The 19757-nt window shown below is 39.1% G+C and overlaps 1 protein-coding gene across 10 annotated transcripts in view; it reads right to left on the bottom strand.

The window, feature by feature from the left end:
* pard3ab (par-3 family cell polarity regulator alpha, b) overlaps positions 1–19757 on the bottom strand; it is a 249256-nt gene that overhangs the window by 20856 nt on the left and 208643 nt on the right. Inside the window, exon 23 of one of the 10 annotated variants that reach the window (XM_016664833.1) lies at positions 11577–11599. The exons of the other annotated variants lie outside the window; for them this stretch is intronic. Within the exon in view, the coding sequence (XP_016520319.1) occupies positions 11577–11599 (23 nt within the window). The remainder of the gene's footprint in view (positions 1–11576; positions 11600–19757) is intronic. 10 annotated transcript variants of the gene reach the window in all.

Genomic DNA, 19757 nt, shown 5'->3' with positions numbered 1-19757 from the left:
TGGTGCTTTTACAACTCTGCAGAGAAGTGAAAAGTAGTTTCGACCCGCCGCTGCCCACGAGAGCCGTGTTTTCCCCCACAGTTTGTGCAAATTACTGCCGGAGTTTGAGAGAGCGAGATGAAAGTGTGCGAGAGAGAGGAGAGGATTTCCAGCCCAGCGGGGCGAGCGCCGTCTTATCAGCACTGGATTAGCCAGGCATTAGAGTCCAACTTGTTCTTTTTAATTTTTATGAGGTCTCAGCTAAACTAAACACTGATAACAAGGGCAGGCGTTTTCAGACTCATGAATAAAGTTTGGTCTGGGTGAGAAACCACATTTACACGAGCCGGGCAGATAAAATCTCTCTGCATTATGGTGAAACAGATGCCTTTGTTTTCACAGTTGGTAGGAACTTTTACTCAACTACATTTACTTGGGGAGAGTTTTTTATTTTCAAAAATGTACTTTTAGGAGTATTTTTACTAAGCTGTACTTTCTACTTTTACTTGAGTAATTTTATTTGTAAGTATCGCTGCTCTGGAGTAAAACTTCTGGATTTTCTACCCACTGAATGAAAAAAACAAGTTTTAATCAAAAATTCACCAGACACAGAAACACAAACCTGCAGTTTTTGTTAAAGTTTCATAACTTTTTTTTTCAGGAAGAAACTAATTGTTTATTCTGATTTTTTTTTTTTTTTGTTACTTAGGTGAATTATTATCATTTTGCTCCCTAAAACCAACATTTCCATTTAACTTCATATTTAAATGGAATTTAAATATGAAGTTAAATATGTAAATTTAACTTCATATTAAATGAAGTTAAATTTAAACAGATGTAATCATCAATTACATCTGATGATGTAATTTTTAAATATTAAATGACTGATAATTTGATCAGTTACTCAGTTCTTGAGTCAACTTCTTGTATTTACCAAATACTTTTTAACTTTTACTTTAGCAACAATTTGTTGAAATATTTATATTCTTGAGTAAAAGTTTTGGCTGCTCTGCCCCTCAGTTTTAATGAGGTACCAGGGTTTTGCTCTGGATTTGGTGCAACATTTAAAGTCAACTGAGACGTGATCAACAAATTCTTTGGATTATTTGTCAATGTTTTAACTCTTTCTGAAGTTTTAGATTAAGTTTTATTCAATTAGAGTTTTTATGTTTGTCCAAATGAACGTATAACCAGAAGAACCTAAATCATATTTTGCTTTTGCCGCTGAAATGCACATTTTAAACATATTTTTGAAAATTCCCCCCGAAAAAAAGAAAAATGTGAATTAGGTGTGTTTACATGTACTGGTTTGGGGTGAATTAAGTGTAATTTAATCAAATGTTGACATCATGCCAGGGTACAATAAACAAGATGTAGAAGATGGAACCAGCATGGACCAAGACTCAGATTTATTAAATTACACGAGTTAATGCCTCTGGTAAGGCACAGACGCACCACTTGGTAACTGAATCAAACAACATAAAATGAAAACTGAAACTGAGAAAACATTTTCGTTATCTGAAATAAGATCAGTAATTAATGGGGACTAACTGCAGCTGAGACTGTAGCTTATGTTTATAAAACTAACTAAAACATAGTGAAATTATAGGTGGAGCATCGTTTGTTTTTGTGTTTATGAATTGAATAATCCACCAGACGTATTGATCATGTGTTTATCCCAATATTGTTACTGATTTATTGTCCAGTTCTACTGATAACCATGTGAATGTGCCTCATGTCAACCTAAAGACTGTGCTGGAGGTGAAAAAGATGTTTCCTTCTCTGCACCTCAACATGAATGAAGATAAACTGCTGTAAAACTTCATGGGTTTGTGAATGACGGATAATAAAAGAGCATTCAGAAGGAAAAGCGTACACTAGAAGAATGGGAGAGACTGCATAAGCAGCCAATAAAACTGAAGATATTGGTTGGATATTGGGCATTCAAGGAACCCAACTTATTATATTTATCCATAAATGCATTAAAGCATGAATTATGCAACGCTGCAGAAGCTCAAAAGAACCCCTCTTTTCCACGGCGGCACAATGAACCTTCATAAGGGAAAAAAGGTGAGGAAAATGGCTAAGTGTGAGGAGCGCAACTCGAGCGATGAATTAGCAAGCAAAGGTTTGACTGATGCTTATCTCCTGATCCAACAGACACATTAAGCCAGGCGGAGAGCTGCAGGAGAATGAAGGGGCGGCAACACCGGGGGACCAGAAGGAAATCAAACTGGAGCAGTCTAATTTCTGGGGCAGCCGTCCTGGTCCATCTCTCTCTCTTGATGACTTCTGGGTGACGGATGGATCCCTACTTGTAATGGTTCCCATTTTCAGAGAGCTGCATAATACTTCCAACGGAAGTGCGCGCAGCATCTGATAAATCATAATCCAAGTCAAATTAGGATCCATTATCATCAAGAGGCAGGGGGTCCTTTTACCTCTGTTTCAGGGCAGCGAGGGAGGTAAATGAGACTAGAAGCATCTTGTGACAGCAGGCAATTTTGAGAGAAAAAGATTGAGCGTGTGCTGCATGATTGCCACTGTAATGTGCGTCCTAGATGGCAGCGAGGCTGCTCAGACAGACTGGAGTTTGGCAGAACCTCAATGCAAATGGAAACCCATTTTAATACGCCCTTTAACAATCCATATCAGCACTACGTCACGTTTCCTGACATTTAACTTCTTTTATTATGCATGAAATATGCAATATTTTGATATTTATGAAATAATGCGTATTTTTTGGAGGCAGCACCTCCAAACTTAAAGTGACATTAAAATTATACAGAATAATAATAAGCCTTTTACTGGATTGGACGTCATGTGATCTATCGCAAGTCTCAATCGCTTTGCACTTAGTCGGGAATATCGATGTTCAAGAAAGTACCGTAACAACACAAAGAATCCAAAAATAAACTTACTGAATCAAATACAGCAACTTAAATTCTGCAGCGCTTTGTTTTCAAAAATGGTGTGGATTCGTCAAACTTTTAGCATCACTTAGAAGGGAAGCACTAAGAAAGGTAAGCTAGCTAGCTAACGTCATCAATCTGCCTTTACCCCGCCATCACAGAGATTTTGTCAATATTAGTGGAATATATTAAGTTAGCTACCTGGGTATAGTATATACTAGTCTCCATTTCTTGTTAGCGGTTTGGCACGTAGCTAGGAGCACAAGCTAACATCACTTAATACTAGTGCGGTATGCTGGCTTTGGTCAATCCAGTGAATGCTGCCAACCCAATAATGTTGCCATAGACTCATAATTACTAACGAGAAGGAAATAGGCCTTGGCCCGGTCGAGTTTAAATATATTTCAGAGCTTTGAGCAATATTTCCTAAGATATTTATGGTTATGTTTGATCATGTATATAAAATTGTGACCCTAAAGCTCCACTGCAAAGTCAAACTTGTGCAGCCATTTTTTTTAATAGCTTTTTTGCATAATTATTCTATACAGGAAAAAAGTGGTTCAAATGAATCATTAATAGCCCTAAATTACTCTGGTATACCCATGAATATGAGATGTGAACTTCTGACCGAAACTATATACACGTCCCTTTAAAGAAAGACATAAAAAAGTCAAATCAGGGTTTTGTAACCGAGTCATACCATGTATCGTGCATTAGCTGCAAACAGGAAAATATTTGTTTTCCAAGACATTGCTCCTGGGAATGTAGCTAAAGTGCAGCGTTGGTTCAGCAAGCATTCATTAAGGCCTGGGACTCTACACAACGGCCTCATGAAATATTTAATACACAGCAGCTTTTAGAGGACATGTTTTCTGGACGACCAAAGCAAATGAGATATTGAGCAAGAAAAAGTTGCACTACTGTTTTGTAAGCTCTACAGTCTGGAAATATGAGGAGCACAAGAAGTTGAGCTTTTAGCACAGAAATGAAAACTAGATGCCTAAAACTAAACATTGCCTCTGGTATTTCAAGATAGAGTTCACTAGAGGTCAATTTGAGAAACAAATCAATAAATCTGACAACAAAAACAGATAAATAATTGATTTTAAGACTATGAAAACAGTTTGGATGGATGATTTAACCAAACGAAATGAGTCTTAGTCACACTTGAGGTAAATTAATTATTATTATTACTAATATTTCCATTTTTGTGGCAGTAGGGGTCTTTGTATACACACAGGTAAGATTGGGTTGCTAGGTAACGGGGTGGGCTTGGCTGGGGTTGCTAGGTAACCGGGCATTGCCTTCTAGTTTGTGAAGTTACACTCAGAATAAACATCAACTTTCTACCTAAAAAACAGATGGGTGGTTTTTCTAATTACCAAAAGTTAGTATAAAAATATTCAAAATGTGAATTTTGCATAATACGTCCACTTAAAACTCGGTGGTGTCCAAACTTTTTGACATTTGGGTTAAAATTGGAAAGTTGAAAGTATTTACAGGAAGGATATGTAGATCATTAGAGCTGAGACATAAAAATTACCTGGCACTGTTGCTTAATAATAAAAAAACTGACAATTTCCTAATTAGTTGGATCATCAATTGTGTTTTTGGATGGGTAGATTTTTACCATTCATGACTATTAGCATATTATCTAGGCTCTAAGTTTTATCAGTCAAAAATGTGAGGAAAAAATAATTTGCAGGACCAGCAAAACTATGAAAAAAGTGACAGTCTGTAAAAATATGGTATATTTATATTTCAAAAATATGCTGTTGGTGTTTTTATGGTTTATATGTCATGATATTTTACTTCATGTAACTATGGATGTAAAGTTTGAATTGAATCAAATTGTGATGAGGGGTGAAAAAATACACCAAAAAATTACAAAGGAGGAAGAAAAGAGACAAAGAGAGAAAAGAAACTAACAGAAGTAAATACAAAGAAAAAACAAAAAGAAAGAAAAACAACGGCAGGACAAGGCAGGAAGAATGGATGAAAACCAGAATGAAACAGGTGGTAAAGAGAAACTAAGGAGCAAAATAAAGACAGCATTTAGAGAATTATGTCTGGATTCAATTTACCGGACAGAAAATCAGCCAAAGAACTAAACTACAACTAAAGCTAAACATGAAGAAAACAGTGATGACTTAAGACTTCTGCACAGTATTCAACAGCATCAGAGTCCAAAAATATCCTGACCCGTGACAAAACGTCACCATATTGTTGTGTAATACAATAAACCACTAAGATCGCAGTGAACAGCCTCTCCACACATGCAGATGAGTGGTTTTCACTCTGTTGGTAAAAATAGCGTTCCTGAACCAAAGCCGGCTCACCAGAACAAAAATGGGTCTTTCCCAGCGTAGCTGTGGGAACGGGGAAGACGCCGCTGGACCGCTCAGCTGCAGAGGTTTTGGACCTTATGTCAGTCTGTGATTAATTTAGCAGAAGAAACCCTCTAATTAGCTTCATGAAACATTTGCTGAAAAGAGAGGAATCGCTTCTGATCTCATTTTCTTCTCCCCGTTAGCAGCAGAGCTAACGCTTAGCGAGAGCTCCTTCTGCTCAGAGGGAAATAAAACGTGATAATCCTCTTAACATTAACTGCAGATTGTTTAACACTCCCAAACTGTTACAGCGCAGCAGATGTTAGGTGTAAAAACTCGCATCTGTTTGCTTAAAGGGGCAGTACGATATAAAATTGACTTTATGGAGCTTTACATCATGTTATAACGTTAATCCTCATCAAAAACAAACCTGGAGTCTTGAATGCATATTTGATCAATCCTTTAATCTCCATGGCAACCATTCAGCTTTGAAAAACTGCCTGGGTGGACTTAGCCCCACCTTCAAGACGCCACTGAGTTTCCAAGCAACCGAGCTTCTCGCGACTTCCCCTCTCAGCTCCTTCAGACTAGCCAGCAGCAATTAGCAAACATCTGGTGGAGCTGTGCATCTGCTGAGCTCATTACAGGAGCTGCTTCTCAGTGAAAACATTGTTGGAGGGTTAATAGAGGAGCCATGTTGTGATGACTTCCTGAAGGCGGAGTTTGAGTTAGAGCAGGAGCTTCTTAAAGAGACAGAGGCCCAATTTCAAGGTGTTAGATTATGAAGTCTATCAACTTATTTAATGTGTGTTGATTTTGGTGATGGCATTCATCAAAATGTAAAGTTTGTTACTGGTTCTCTCAGTTGTTTTTCTGTCTTTGCAATTTTGTGTTTCAGAAAGAGCAGAAGCTTCTTAAAGAGACAGAGGCCCAATTTCAAAGGCATTAAATCGGGAAGTAAAAATTCTTTCAAGTTACATTTGATATTTAGAGCAGTTTTATAACAACTGAAGGAAACACAGTTGCTTGATTGTGCTATAAAATGGCACTATGTACCTTTAAATCTCAAAAACTTCTAAAAATCATCTTGAAGGAAATCCAGGGAAAGCTCAACTGGAAGGATCCCACTGAACCAGCTGCAACCATTAAAACCAGCAGGCAAGACCTTCCTGCTTCTCTTCCAGACTGACGGATGAAAAGACGCCCATCATGAAACATGCGGGGTGCAGACGCTTCCTCCTTTAAGCTGCTGTCCACATCACACTGTTCCTTCACTTCCTGCCTTTCAAATGAAACTCCACTTTACGCTTACTGGTGGGACTGGGTCGCAGGGCAGAAAACCAGTGGGTTTAAAGGGAAAGTATTATGTAGTTTCCAGTCACACTGTGCCACTTTAAAGCATAATCAAGCACATCAAATATGACTTAAAAGAATTTTTACTTCCCGATTTAACACCTTGAAATTGGGCTTCTGTCTCTTTGAAAACTTTCTGATCATCACAACATGGCTCCTCTATTAACCCTTTAACAACAATTTTACCAGCGATGCACTGATAAGTAGCTCCGATAATGAACTCAGGAGATGTGCAGTTCCACCAGGTGTTTGCTAATTCCTGCAGGCTAGTCTGAAGGAGCTGAGTGGGGGAGGGGGTAACTTATCCACTTTAAGCGTAGCGGATATGCTAACAAGTGTATTTTGAGATTAAACATAAAAGTGAGAAAGTGAAGGAATTTAAACAACTAAATGTAATTTAAGACTTTGCAGGGTAAAATATAGCCGCATGTAAAACATTTTGAGTTTCAGATTCAACAAAACAAGGCCTTAAAAATGCCTGATATCAATACGTTGTGCTATTTCAGACCCCTGGAGTGTTTTTTGCAGAAATCCTTTTGCCTTTTTCCTCATATTTACCAGCTGTGCCAGTAATTGTTGAGGGTGCTGTAGGATTCTCAGCCCTGAATAATTCATATCTTATCTACCTTTTTCTATAGAGCATATAGGAGGGAAATAAAAAGCAGTCAGGTCCCCACTGAGGTGACTGCCTGCCTGCCTGCAGAAAAAAGCTCCAGACTCCTGTCAAAACGTCTTGGAGGCAGGCAGGAGGAGCAGCAGGAGTCCCTCAGGATGGAGGCCTGACGGCACAGACAGCCGTCCTGTCAGGGCGAATTCACCCAGGGTGTCTGTGTGTGTTTATATACAACATGTGAGGCTGCAGGAGGTAAATACTGCTGTTCTTTGCTTCGTCAGAGCAAAGTACCTACCAACAAAAAGTCACTTTTAAGACTCAAACAGTTTGTATTAACAGATTTACATGTTTAAAATTATTTTTTAAAATAAAAATAACCAGAATATGTAAAGAAAATGTTTCAACATCATAATTTTACATACCTACAAACAAATTGGACATTTGTAAGACTTTTTTTATTTATAAAATAATTAAACACAGATTTATTCACACTTTCATGATTTAGATGAATTGTTTTTTAGAAAAGATAAATGGAAAATGTAAAAATATGTTTTAAGATGATAATTTCATGGACCTACAAACAAAAAGTCACTTTTAAGACTCAAGTTTTTTCATGAATAAAAAAAATATTTAAACACTTTCATATTTCAGATGAAAGTTTTGAATAAAAATATTTTTTTAAATCTGTTTTATGATCATTTTAAGAACCTAAAAACAGTCATTAAGACTTTGCCAGTTTTTTTAAAGAATCATTTTCATGTTTTCTGTGATGTTTTTAGTAAAAATAACCTGAAAATGTGAAAATAAAACTGTTCTAAGATGATAATTTCATTTAGAAGTGGGACAAAAATGAATTAAAACCACAACCTTAACTATATTTAGCTCAAACATTTTTAAGAATTTGAAATTTTAAAGACAAGGCCACCAAAGATAATCTCCAAACGGAGCCGTGTCTCAGCCTGATGCAACAAAAAGACACCTAGATGAAAGATGCCCCATCAAAGAGCACCCATGGAAATCTCAAAGGGCCGTCACGTGGTTTCTATCAGACAACCCGTCAGCGCTGCTCGCCACGGTTCAAATCCCTCCAGGGATGGTGCTCACCATCCAGAGAGCGCTGTCAAGATCCAGAGACGGGATCGCTGTTTGAAGACAGCGCAGAGGAAGATGGCTGAGGGTGGGAGATAAAGAGCTGGAGAGGGAAGAGACGAGGTGGAAGGATAATGGCAGGTACGGTGACGATAACGACTGATAAAGAACAAAAGGGCCAGAGAAAATGAAAAATGTAAACCTAATTTCATCTTTCCTTTACGCTTCTGTTCAAAACAAACCGAGAAAGAAAACAAATGCTTCAATTTATGCACCAACTCCAGAGAGCCTGGGCCTAAGCTTACTGGGGTAAACGCCAATGCTTCCAATGCCAAATTAAACGCATTTATAACCACGTGCGCCTGAAACATTCAAGATGTGCTTCTACTGCCAACTTTAAACAGGACATGAAAGTAGGCGAAGCATTCTGCGGATGGATTTTCCACCCAAAGGAGGAAAATATAAAAGCCTTTCAGTTTCTGGATATGGAATCCTCATTCGCTTTTAATTCAAGTGGGAGCAAAAAGCTGAGCTGGAGCGGGTATGGGAGACGGCGACAACAAGTCAAGGACAGGATGTGGGAAAGAAAAAGACAAAATATTTCAAGATAAGGACGAAGAGTTCAGTGGAGACTTAAAGAAATCAGAAGGGTCGGGATGTGTGAGGAAGTTTGGCTTTAAAATTCACATTATGCACATTTTTGTGCTTCCATTTGGGCCTGATAAAAACGGCCCAATCGCCGACAAAAACACCCAGATATTTTCTGGCAATAAGTTAACGATTTTAGTGTCTGGAAAATGAGCCACCTCAAAACCTTCAATTATTAAGTCACATACCATGGACACAGAGCCGTTGCCTAGCAACCCCAGTGAAGGCCATTACCTGCTGGAAAAGACAAGTGTCATCCTGTTGACTTTCCATCCAGAAACCACTTGCTGCATCTTTGTTGGTTGTGTAGGAGGCCTTACTAATGCTTTTCATAGATGTACGGTTGTATAATTGCGGATCTGTTTGCAGCCATTTTCATGTGTGAGTGTAAACGTTGGGTTGAGGGGGCGTGGCCAGCAGCAGCTTCTTTGGATTTAAAGTGATAAGAGGTCCTAAAACAGCAAAAAATACAGAACTGTTGAGACTAAAATCTCATTATCTATATTGTATAGTGCATAGACATATAAATTGTTCAAGGACACATAATAGTTCACTTTTAAATCTAAAAGCACCTGTTAATCACCTGTCTAAGCATTTTGTGACGTGTGGATGCAGAGCATGACACCCTGTTTGCTGGGAAGCTAACAGAGGGAGGCGAGGGGGTGCAGACTACGTCCTGGCATGAAGTGAATTAATCCCTGGAGATCCTGCAGCCAGCTGCTGACACAGCCTGGTTTCACAGCGAGCCAGGGGACGATAAATAAGGCATTATGGGTAAGACTTGGCTTAAGAGTGCCACTTTAAAAGGCCTGTTTGCCATTAGCGGAGAGCCCATGTAGCTCCAACAGAAAGACCAATGACTGTTTGATCTGGGAGTGACCTCACCGCGACAGAGGGGCATTTTAAAGGCTCGGACCAGACAGAGGAAGGATCCTCAGGGCCCCCCACTCCTGACTGAAGCACTGTTAATCATACTGTTTGAGCTGCTGTGTAATGGCGTCTAATGGTGGCCATCTTGTCCAGGAATAAAGCTCTTCAATCACTTCTAATAAATTTTACATCGTATTGCCCAGGCTGGAGATGTTGAATTGATTGTGCATATTAAAGCACTTTATCCTTCGTTTATTAGCCTCCTAGATTTTTTATATCTGCTGCAGGTCCAGAAATGGACTGGAATAAAATTTATTCCCCATTTCTCTTTAGATTTTCTTTATCCATCGCATTAGCTCCCAGCTACAAGGAAAATCAATGGCTACACAAAATGGCAACTCTTTAACACTTAACACAAAGAGTAAATCTAACCCAGCAAAAAATATCTTATAAGAAGCAAAAAACACATAAAATACTCCAAAACATTAGCAAAAACAAGCAAAGTTTGGCTAATTTGGGATTATTACAGCTTTGTAGTTATATTTTAAGTGATTTCCCTACAAATGGAGACAAGTGGTTTTATTTGCTACATTTTGCAACAGCAAAGAGTCACGCTCTGCTCTGATTGGCTGGTGGTAGATGAGGCCCCGCCCACAAATCTATAAAGCAGATCCAAAATCTAAAATTAAACATATTTATAAAATGAGATTAAGTATGAGCTAAAAATATTTTTATGATTCCTTTCCAAGAAACAGAAAACTAAAATGATAATAAAAACAAAATCTTTTACCATATTTTTTTCCATTACTGAGTTGGACGTTTTGTCTCTGATTTCAGTTATAATTTCTTGGTAATTGGCTTTAAGAGTATAACAAGTAAACAAATAAATACAGATATATAATGGGTAAAAGCCAATAGTGGGCACATCTCTGCTAATGGCAAAAATACATTTTCATTTAGATTTTATTGTGTTTTTCTAACTTTGAAAATGTTTTTAGGTTTTCTTAAATTGATTTTCTGCTGGGTAAACAGTCTTCAACTTCAAAATAAGAGCATCAATATAACCGTAAACTTGAACAACTGAACAAAATTTCAACAGCCAAGTCAGTAAGCACTTTAGAAAACATCAGGAAAAATTAATTTAGGGGAAGCCAAGTGCGCTAAACATTTTCAAAGTTAGCAAAAGCGTTAAAATGCTAAACAAGACATTAGCAGAAGTGTGCCCACCAATGAATGATAACTGACTTAAAGGGTAAATTATTTAAAGAAAAAATACACTAAATCTACCTGAATTTGTAGGATTTTTCTGAGACTAAGAGGTAGCATTCAGACAAATTGAAAACAAAACAAAAACATGCTACAACTTGTCTTGATGCCATTCAGTTTCACAGGAAAATCCAATCAAATACAGAGCGCATTTGTCATTTCCATGAAGTTTGTTGCAAAGTAGTAATTTTGCAACCGTGTCTGGATAAAAGCTCCATTTGCATATGCAGCTTTGTTGTGTCTCCATGGTAAAATTTGCCACAAAAGGACAAGGCAATGACCTGTAATTACCACCAACTTGAACATACGTGTGCAGACAAAAGCAATCGTCTGTAATGAGCTGTGTGACTAATTCCTCTGCATTGCCTTGAACTGCAAATCTTCACCTTCCTGTTCCTCCCAGGCGAGACAAACGCACCACCTGCAGCTATACATGCAAATGCAATTGCACAATCCAGGAAAACGTCTAGGAAGTAAAACTACAACAGCTATTATCATATAAATAATTGTCATTACCTGCTTCTGTGAGAGTGCGATCACTGGAAAATTCGTCGTCCATGAAGCGGTAAAAACAAAATAGAAAAAAAATCCAGAAAATTTGACAGGATGCAAGCGTTATTTCAGTCCAACAAGTTGTTCTCTTCAACAGGGAAAACAGAGAAATTAGCTCCTGAAATAGACGAGGGAACATGGCAGGGATGGAGCGTGGATTAGTGTTAATGATGGAGCGTGTTCAGCCAAATCTTGTGTTTTTTTGGGAGGGATTAGCACACTTAATCAGGATGTGATACATGTGGCATTAAATGTTAAAATATGGAAAAGACACTGTAAAAAACTCATAAGCTCCTTTTTATTGAGGATTACTTGTTATTTAAGTGATACAAAGTGAAACCAAATAAGGAGCCGAAAGAGTTCAAACTGGGAGTAAAACCAAAACTTTCTGACACATTGTGCTTCAAAACATGGAAACGATAATCTGGATATTAAACGCACCGCCTGTTTTTGTTGTTTGGGAGCTTTTGCAGTAATTACTCCATATAAGCCAACTTTTGAGCAGTAAGTGTTAACAGATAGTCAAGATTTAACCAACAGGCAAGACTTTAAATGCTGCTTATACAGACATTTCCATATGACCAGAGTATTTTTGGGCGCATCACGTAAAGGTCTAGAAAGAATGATTGTTTTTACAAAAAGATTACATTTGCTTTTTTGCATTTTTATTTCTTTTCAAGCTTGTTTAAAGCCAGGAAATGTGTCTCAGTCAATTATAATAAAACATTATACATTTTATTGTTCAATCTTTTGAGTGAATTTGGTGCTTGACCTCAACATATATAAAATCTGAGATGCTGGATACTTTTTTTTTACATTAAAATTACAGATTTTGCAGAGTTTTCTGTCAATTCACCCACTTTTAAGGTGTAAATAGAAAATATTTAATAGGGATTTTGGACAGATATATTGGCCAAGTTTTGATTTTGATTCCAGAAACATGACAAAGAAAAATGATGGAAGGATCAATAGATGGATGGGCAGGTAGAGTGATGGATGGATGGATGGATGGATGGATAGACAGACAGATGGGCAGGTGGAATGATGGATGGATGGATGGATGGATGGATGGACAGACAGATGGGCAGGTAGAATGATGGATGGATGAATGGATGGATAACTGGACAAACAGATGGACGTTTAAATGGCCGACAGACCAACAAATGGATTGATACGACTTTTAGACAGTATAACCTCTGAAAAACAACCATCTTTCCATTCCTCTTTTTCATCCAGCACTGACTACTCCTCCTCCAGACAACGTAGGAACTCTGACATATTTGGCCCGTCAGCTTTCGTTGCCGCTCAGCCGACTCATCCTTAACGCCGGACCTCCCTGCTCATTAAATCGCATTAGCTACAGCGATCGCGTATGGATGAAACATCAAACACACCATGATTGAAGCGGCAGACTTGACAAAGTTGAGAAAAATCCCATCTTGATGGAGTGATCAGCCATTAGAGTTTGAGCGATGATCTCAGATTGACAATCTTTACCAATCTGCATGTCGAAGTCAGAGGCCGAAGCGCCAGGCTGTTTACCAACAGTGTGAAAGTCCAGATAAAGCATTCATCTTTAAGGTCCAGATGAGGACTTTACTGCAACTGGTGAAATGGACTGGCTGGTAAGCAAACGGACTAAGAAAGAGCTCGGCATAAATCAAGTGTTAAAACGACATTTGCAGGGACTCCAGCGCATATTGATTAGCCATTATTTGTACTAACAGGCGCTGAGGAAGGGGGCTGGAGCTCGGAGAGGACGTGATGGCAATCCATTATCCTAAAGGGGGGAGGAAAAGATGCTGGAAGGGATCGATAGGTCCTGGCTGGGACTGGCAGGTCCACTATTCAAATTCTATTAGGAAACTGGAAGAAAAATGAAAAAGGTCTACTGGAGTACCAGAGAAGGGGGAGTTGTAGTCTGAAGCCGTGTTTGTCTAGGAACAGTCACCTCAGGTTGCACATTATAGCCACAAACAAACATATTTCACAGGAATTTAAGGTGAAATATGAACATAAAGAAGCGCAGACATATTGCATGTTATTGTTTACATCTGGAGATTTTGCACGTGTGCACAACGTTGGAGGGCATGAAGGCGATTCTTTTCCTTGCCATCCGAAGCTGCGCTGCCTCTGTAGAACAATCAGGTTAACAAAATGAAACCTGGAGGTGTAGGGATTATTAATTTAGTGCTCCACAGGAAAGGGAAAATAACACAGGAAAACACTCATTCTTCATCATTCTCTTTGTTGGCTATGCTACAAATACACTTGTTGCCATAGCAACTGACAACACCTCTACATGTATCAAGATTAAACACCAAAAAACATGCAAACATTTTCCATCCAAAGAACATTTAGGATTTGATGTTTTTTTCCTTGATGTTCATTTTGAGATTATTAATAAGTGATCGCTGTAGACCAGCTAACCGCTGCTGTTAGCTAATCTAACACAGTGGCAGCAGATTAGCTAATTTAAACCCTTGCTCTACTGACAATCTGTTAGAGTTGGTGTGTGGGTCGCTTTTTCTGATGTTTTTTATTTGAACTGAAACACACAGGATTCCACAGCACATCTACATGTTACAGTTGTCATAGTCAAGCTAGCGTAGCTAAACTACTTCCCTCCGCCTCGCTATTTTTTTTTAAATTAAAACTTTTTCCTGACCTTGTTATCTAGATGTTAGTGTTGACATTTAGTAGCAAAGCACTGCGACCCTTTTTATTTTGACAGCTAAAACTAATGGTAGTCATCGATAGTTACCAGCTTTTTAGGAAGAAGGGGGCGGGATCTCTATTTCACAGTTGAACACCGCTTTGTGTTGGTATTCCACATTAATTTCCAATTAAATATATTTATGTGTGTGGTTGTAATGTGACAAAATATGGAAAGGTTTATCGGGTATGAGGACTTTTACAACCCACTGCAAATGTAGTTTAACAAGACACAAGAAAAAGCAGCAGAAAACCGATTTAAAACACTTGAGGATTTAAAATTCGGCAAAAAAAAAACATCATAGAGAAAGAAAGAAAATATCTAGGAAAAGAGAAACTGAAGACATTTTTCTCCCCGAGGCAACAGAGCTGTCATCACCGACTTCTCCACTAAACTCTAACTTCCTTCTCTTCAAGAACATTTCCCAAGATTGCTGGAGAGAAAAGAGGAAAATAAAAAATAAAGCTTTCCTCAATCTCTTTCATCCTAAATTGTCCTCCTCCTTTTCCACCCATGAGAGCAACAGGCTGGCAGTTTGACGCCGGTTGATGTCCGGAGCAGAAAGGCCAGCAGCACGGAGACGTCTGGTTCTAGTCAAAAGTCAACAAGTGGACGTAATATGAAACAGGACATGCATAATACGGAGAGGGAGTGTGATGGTCTGACATCTTGAAAACATCAGGTAATTTTGATCCCTTTAATCTGAAAGGTTTCCTGTGTGTATGATTCAAGAAGATGGTACCAATCAGAGGCAACTTATTGAGTCATTACAAACCGACATGACAAAGACTTTAAATGGAGTCTTATTTACTGAAAAACAAAGAAAAACTGGATAAGTAGATGGAAGAGTCTTACCACTGAAGCTGAAAGCTAAAAACAGATAAAGATAATCTTAGTCTTTTATAATAAAAAAATGTAGCAGCGTGGCTCGTTTAGAGATATGACTATGGAAAAACAGTCCACTGACCAGAGAGGGCTGTGTTATGAAAATATTATATCCCAAGATATAATTCGATGGTGGCTGAACAGGATCACAAAGACTATAAAAACTAACCATTCAGCTGCTGTTGGAATAAAATCAAGGATCATGATAAAAAGCAAGTCTAAGATCAAAGTAAAATTTCACCAACTCCGTCACAAAACCAGAGCTCATGTCCTGCTGCTCAACTACTAATTCACTCCCTCGCATCGGCTAATTTGCTTTAAGCAAACGGAAGCTGAAAGAAATAATTACGTTTTGTCCGGGCCGTGGTTATTACAGCAGCTGCCGGCCGTATTCACAGCACAGCAAAGTCATTTCAGAGCCGCCGTAAAAAGGCCGATACATATCACCACCGAAACGCGGCGCACTGAAATAAAAGATCCAAACATGTAGATTCACACTTTGCTCCAATCTCCAACACACTCCAGAAAAGAGCTTGGAGAGTCTCCTAATTAGATTAATAAGCCTTTTCTTTTTTCCCACTATGGTGAAATGATTGCATTTAATTAAATATGGGAGCAACTTTTTGGGGCTTTATGTGTGTGTGAGTGGAAGAGTGAAAGTGGGTTGGCTGTAATTACTTTGGAGCTGTTGAAACAGGAAGTCTCTTAATCTCAAACGCAGTTAAGACTTATTAAAGTGGAACGAAGGAGGAGGAGAATCCAAGAAACATTCGCTTAATTTAACTCAGATGGGAAACAAATAAACTTAACCATCTTATTCTTTTTATAAACCAACAACGCTAAACTAAAATAGGTTACATGAAGTATCAAACGGAGAAAATCAACTTCATTCTCCTCATCCAATCAGTAATTTTGAACTTGAATTATAGTTGATGATTATATTTAGAAAGAAAAAAAGACCTGCTGAGCAAGAAGTACTGAAGCACTTGTTGCTATGGCGATTCCCGCCTTTCTGCTCCCTCTGGAAAAAGGCGGGAAAACTTTTAAAACATAAACCACATAAACCATTATTATGCAAAAACTGAGCTGTACTGAATGAAAAAAATTTAACCGTGGTAAAAATAACATTCTAAGAATAGTTAATGTTTTGCTTGGGATGTAAATTAGTTAGGAAAGTGATATAATCAAAAGGAGGTAGAATAATAGTGTTCTTGCTTCATTTTATGTAAAAAAACAAACAAAAGTTAATCAACTAACGAAACAAAACTGTTTCAGCTCAAATATAAAGGTTATGATCATTTTTATTGCATGTTTCTGATTAATAAAGACAGCACAGTGGAACTGCTTTACTATGCTTTAGTTCTGACTCTCCTCAGCTTCTCTGTGCTAAATAAAAACTATCTGCAGATAAAGAGGCAGCAGCTGACAGCGGGAGAGGAACTTCCTTTATTTTCCGCTCTCCATGTGGGAAACCCAAGGTGGGAACCACGCTGAGCTCAAGACAAGACTGGGAGCCATGATGCCCATTTCCTGCAATCGCACACGCAGCTGAACGAACTGGGAGTGACATTTAACTCCTGCACAAATGAAGCTGCAGCGATCAAAGCAGCAGCAGAGACTGAAATCCTTCAGATATCTACAGTCAGAGGATTCAGGAAGGGCGATTGAGATGTTCGCTGGTCCTGACCAAACATCTCTAAATGATAGAATAGGTGGTAAAACAATTGATTTTTATTTACAGGGAAGAGGAAACAAAGAGCAGATTAAAAGATGTCAGACATGACCAAACTACGTTTTGCTTTCTTCGCTCACACACAGAAAACCACAAGAATCTGAACAAAGGAGTCTAAGACAAAAATACACAACACTGAGCAGAAACCGTTGTGCTCTGTAGTAAATCCACAATAAAACACAGAATCTCACAGAATTAACTGATACCTGAATAAACTGGTCACCTATGGAATAAAGGTCTGTACTTGGTCTTTAGTGCAGCAACAGCAAAGAAGCCAGTCTCTCAAAGACATGATGCCCACAGCCTCCTGCCCTGAGACTCCCTCTCTGCACTCAGTGCTCAGATGTCATGTCCTCTGCAGAGCTGAAACCAGTAGGAGCTGGTGCACTGACAGAATCTCTGACCCAGTCAAACTGGGAGCTGTCGTCAGGGAAGTACTTCCCAAAGAATCCCATCAATGATGAAATATGCTGCTTGATGCAGGGAATCACTGAGGTGGCATCATAGTCAGGAGTGTCAAACTCATGCAGGTTCTCGAATGAATCGGTATTTCTTCGTCAAAGTGGTCTGCCCCACATTGCAAGCTTTCGAGTGAAAGAGTTGATCTTGCCTGTGGCCTGAGGGAGGCGTTTATCTTTGCCTTGAAGCTGTAGATTCAGTTCGTTAAGCTTTCCAATTATGTCACTCAGGAAGGCCAGTTACGCCAGGAAGTTCTCACCACTACATTGTTCTGCGACTTCATGCTTGTGCTCCTGGACCAAAAACGTTCTCATCTCGACTCTGAGCTCAAAAACTCGGGACCAAACTTTTCCTCATGACAGCCACCGTGCTTCACTGTGAAACAGCACAGCCTGACATTCAGCTCCTCACAGATGGCAGAGAAGACTCTATAAAACTGACCATACCTGTGATTCCTCATTTAATTCAGAGGAAAGGGGCCTTGAAGCCAGTGCTTCTCTATGTATAACACAGTGTCTCCACTTTCTGATGAGTGTCTGAACTCCTTTTCTCATCCCTGCCGTGGTCTGTGCAAACACCGATGCAGTTCTCCCATTTTAGCCCATTCTCAGTCGGGAAACAGTGCAGGATTTCAAACAGCTCTTCAGCTGTGCCTCTGTTTCTGACATATTTACAAAAAAGTAGATCCTCACACAGGGAGTTTATCACGTCAAAACATACATAAAACACAAACAGTCTTTGTTGCAGTCGGTCGCTTAGTTGAATTGTAGGAAAAATGTTTTTCTTTGAGTTTATCTACCAGCTGACCTTAAAGATCGTTAGCATTGTCATTTATACATCTGGCAACAGTGTCATTGCACAGAGGGATAGTTTTTACTTTTGGAGCACTTTTGTCATCCAGCATGACTGAGACCATGTCCAACGCTGCAGGCAGCATCAGCTCCTCCACTGTGGTGTGGGTTTATTACACTGAGCATTTGGCACGCCACCTCGTAAGATGCTAACGGTGCTTGCTGGTTTTCTGAAGTATCATTCATAAAGCGGGACGATTCCTGGCAATATTCGTCACGTTTTCGACTAAGCATGTGACGACAGTGGAAAGGAATGACTCCCTTCAACAGGAGTGAACATAGAGCAGAACCTGGCTGTGGGTTTAAAGGAACAAAAACCGATCAGATGCATCATTTACAGCTCAGATTTGGGAGGCTAACCAAAAAAATCCAGCTGTTAACATGGCAGGTGCCTCCCAGCAGAGCTCTGCTGCACATCTGTTTTGTTCAAGTAAAATAATAAAAAAAGACAAAGTTGCTTGAGGCAGGAGTCATATCTGAACATCAGAACATGAGCATGGGCCAAAAGCCTTTGTAGAAGTTTACATCCGGAGCAAAATAATGAGGAAGAAACATGACCCAGAGTGTTAATGACTAGCACATCACACATCATCACACAGAAGACGACTCCTTATCATCAGCGTGATGCTTAATGCCCCGAGGGAACAAAAAGACGACGCACGAACACACTTTCCCTCCAGAAGACATTATCTACGAGCTTCATAACCGATGCCCCATGCTGCGCCTGCCGCCGCCATAAAAGCAGCCGTTTTCACGCAGAGCGCTTTGCTATGACTAATGATTAACCGCAGTCTGGACGGGCGCAGCCATTCTCCCAACACTTCAAAGGCAGAATGCAAAGAAGACTCAATTGCTTTAATAGGCCCCGGGCCGAACCGGCGCAGAGAGGACCCACTTCAGTCCATCAATAAATGTCACAGGCTATTTAAAGATGAGGGCTCTGATGTAATTTTTATGTGGTGTATGGACAGCGTGCTGCAAGGGAGCTGGGAAAAATGTGCAGCGGATCGAAGAGACGGGCGGGTTTTCTGGTAACGAACTGCCACGAAGTCAAAGTCTGATTTTTACTTTTGTGTTCAATGTCTGTTTTATAACACCTTTACCACCAATGAGAGAGAAAAGATTTTTACTTTTCTGCTAAATTTATCAACTGTACAAATCTTGTCTCTAAGCAGATAAATGGTATATCAAAAGAGCAGATCAACAATGTTTGTCGTTAAATTGTTGAGATGAGTGAGTTATCCATCACTAATGACAAATAACATTTTCTGCAAATTTCACCAACCGCACAATTCTTAGTAAGAGCAGAAGAAATCGTATGTTTTTTGAACAATAATATTTGTTACCCGGTTGCTAAGAGACGAGCTCGTTTTCTGGTGACGAAGTTCCACACAGTAAACATCTGATTTTTACTTTTCTGTTGAATGTCTGTTTCACATTATATTTTTCACCAATGACAAAAACATTTCCACTTTAATGCAAATTTCACTGCACAATTCTTA

Source organism: Poecilia formosa, unplaced genomic scaffold (genome assembly GCF_000485575.1).
Source record: "Poecilia formosa unplaced genomic scaffold, Poecilia_formosa-5.1.2 Scaffold515, whole genome shotgun sequence".
Taxonomy (NCBI): domain Eukaryota; kingdom Metazoa; phylum Chordata; class Actinopteri; order Cyprinodontiformes; family Poeciliidae; genus Poecilia; species Poecilia formosa.
This window is presented reverse-complemented; position numbering and strand designations above follow the sequence as displayed.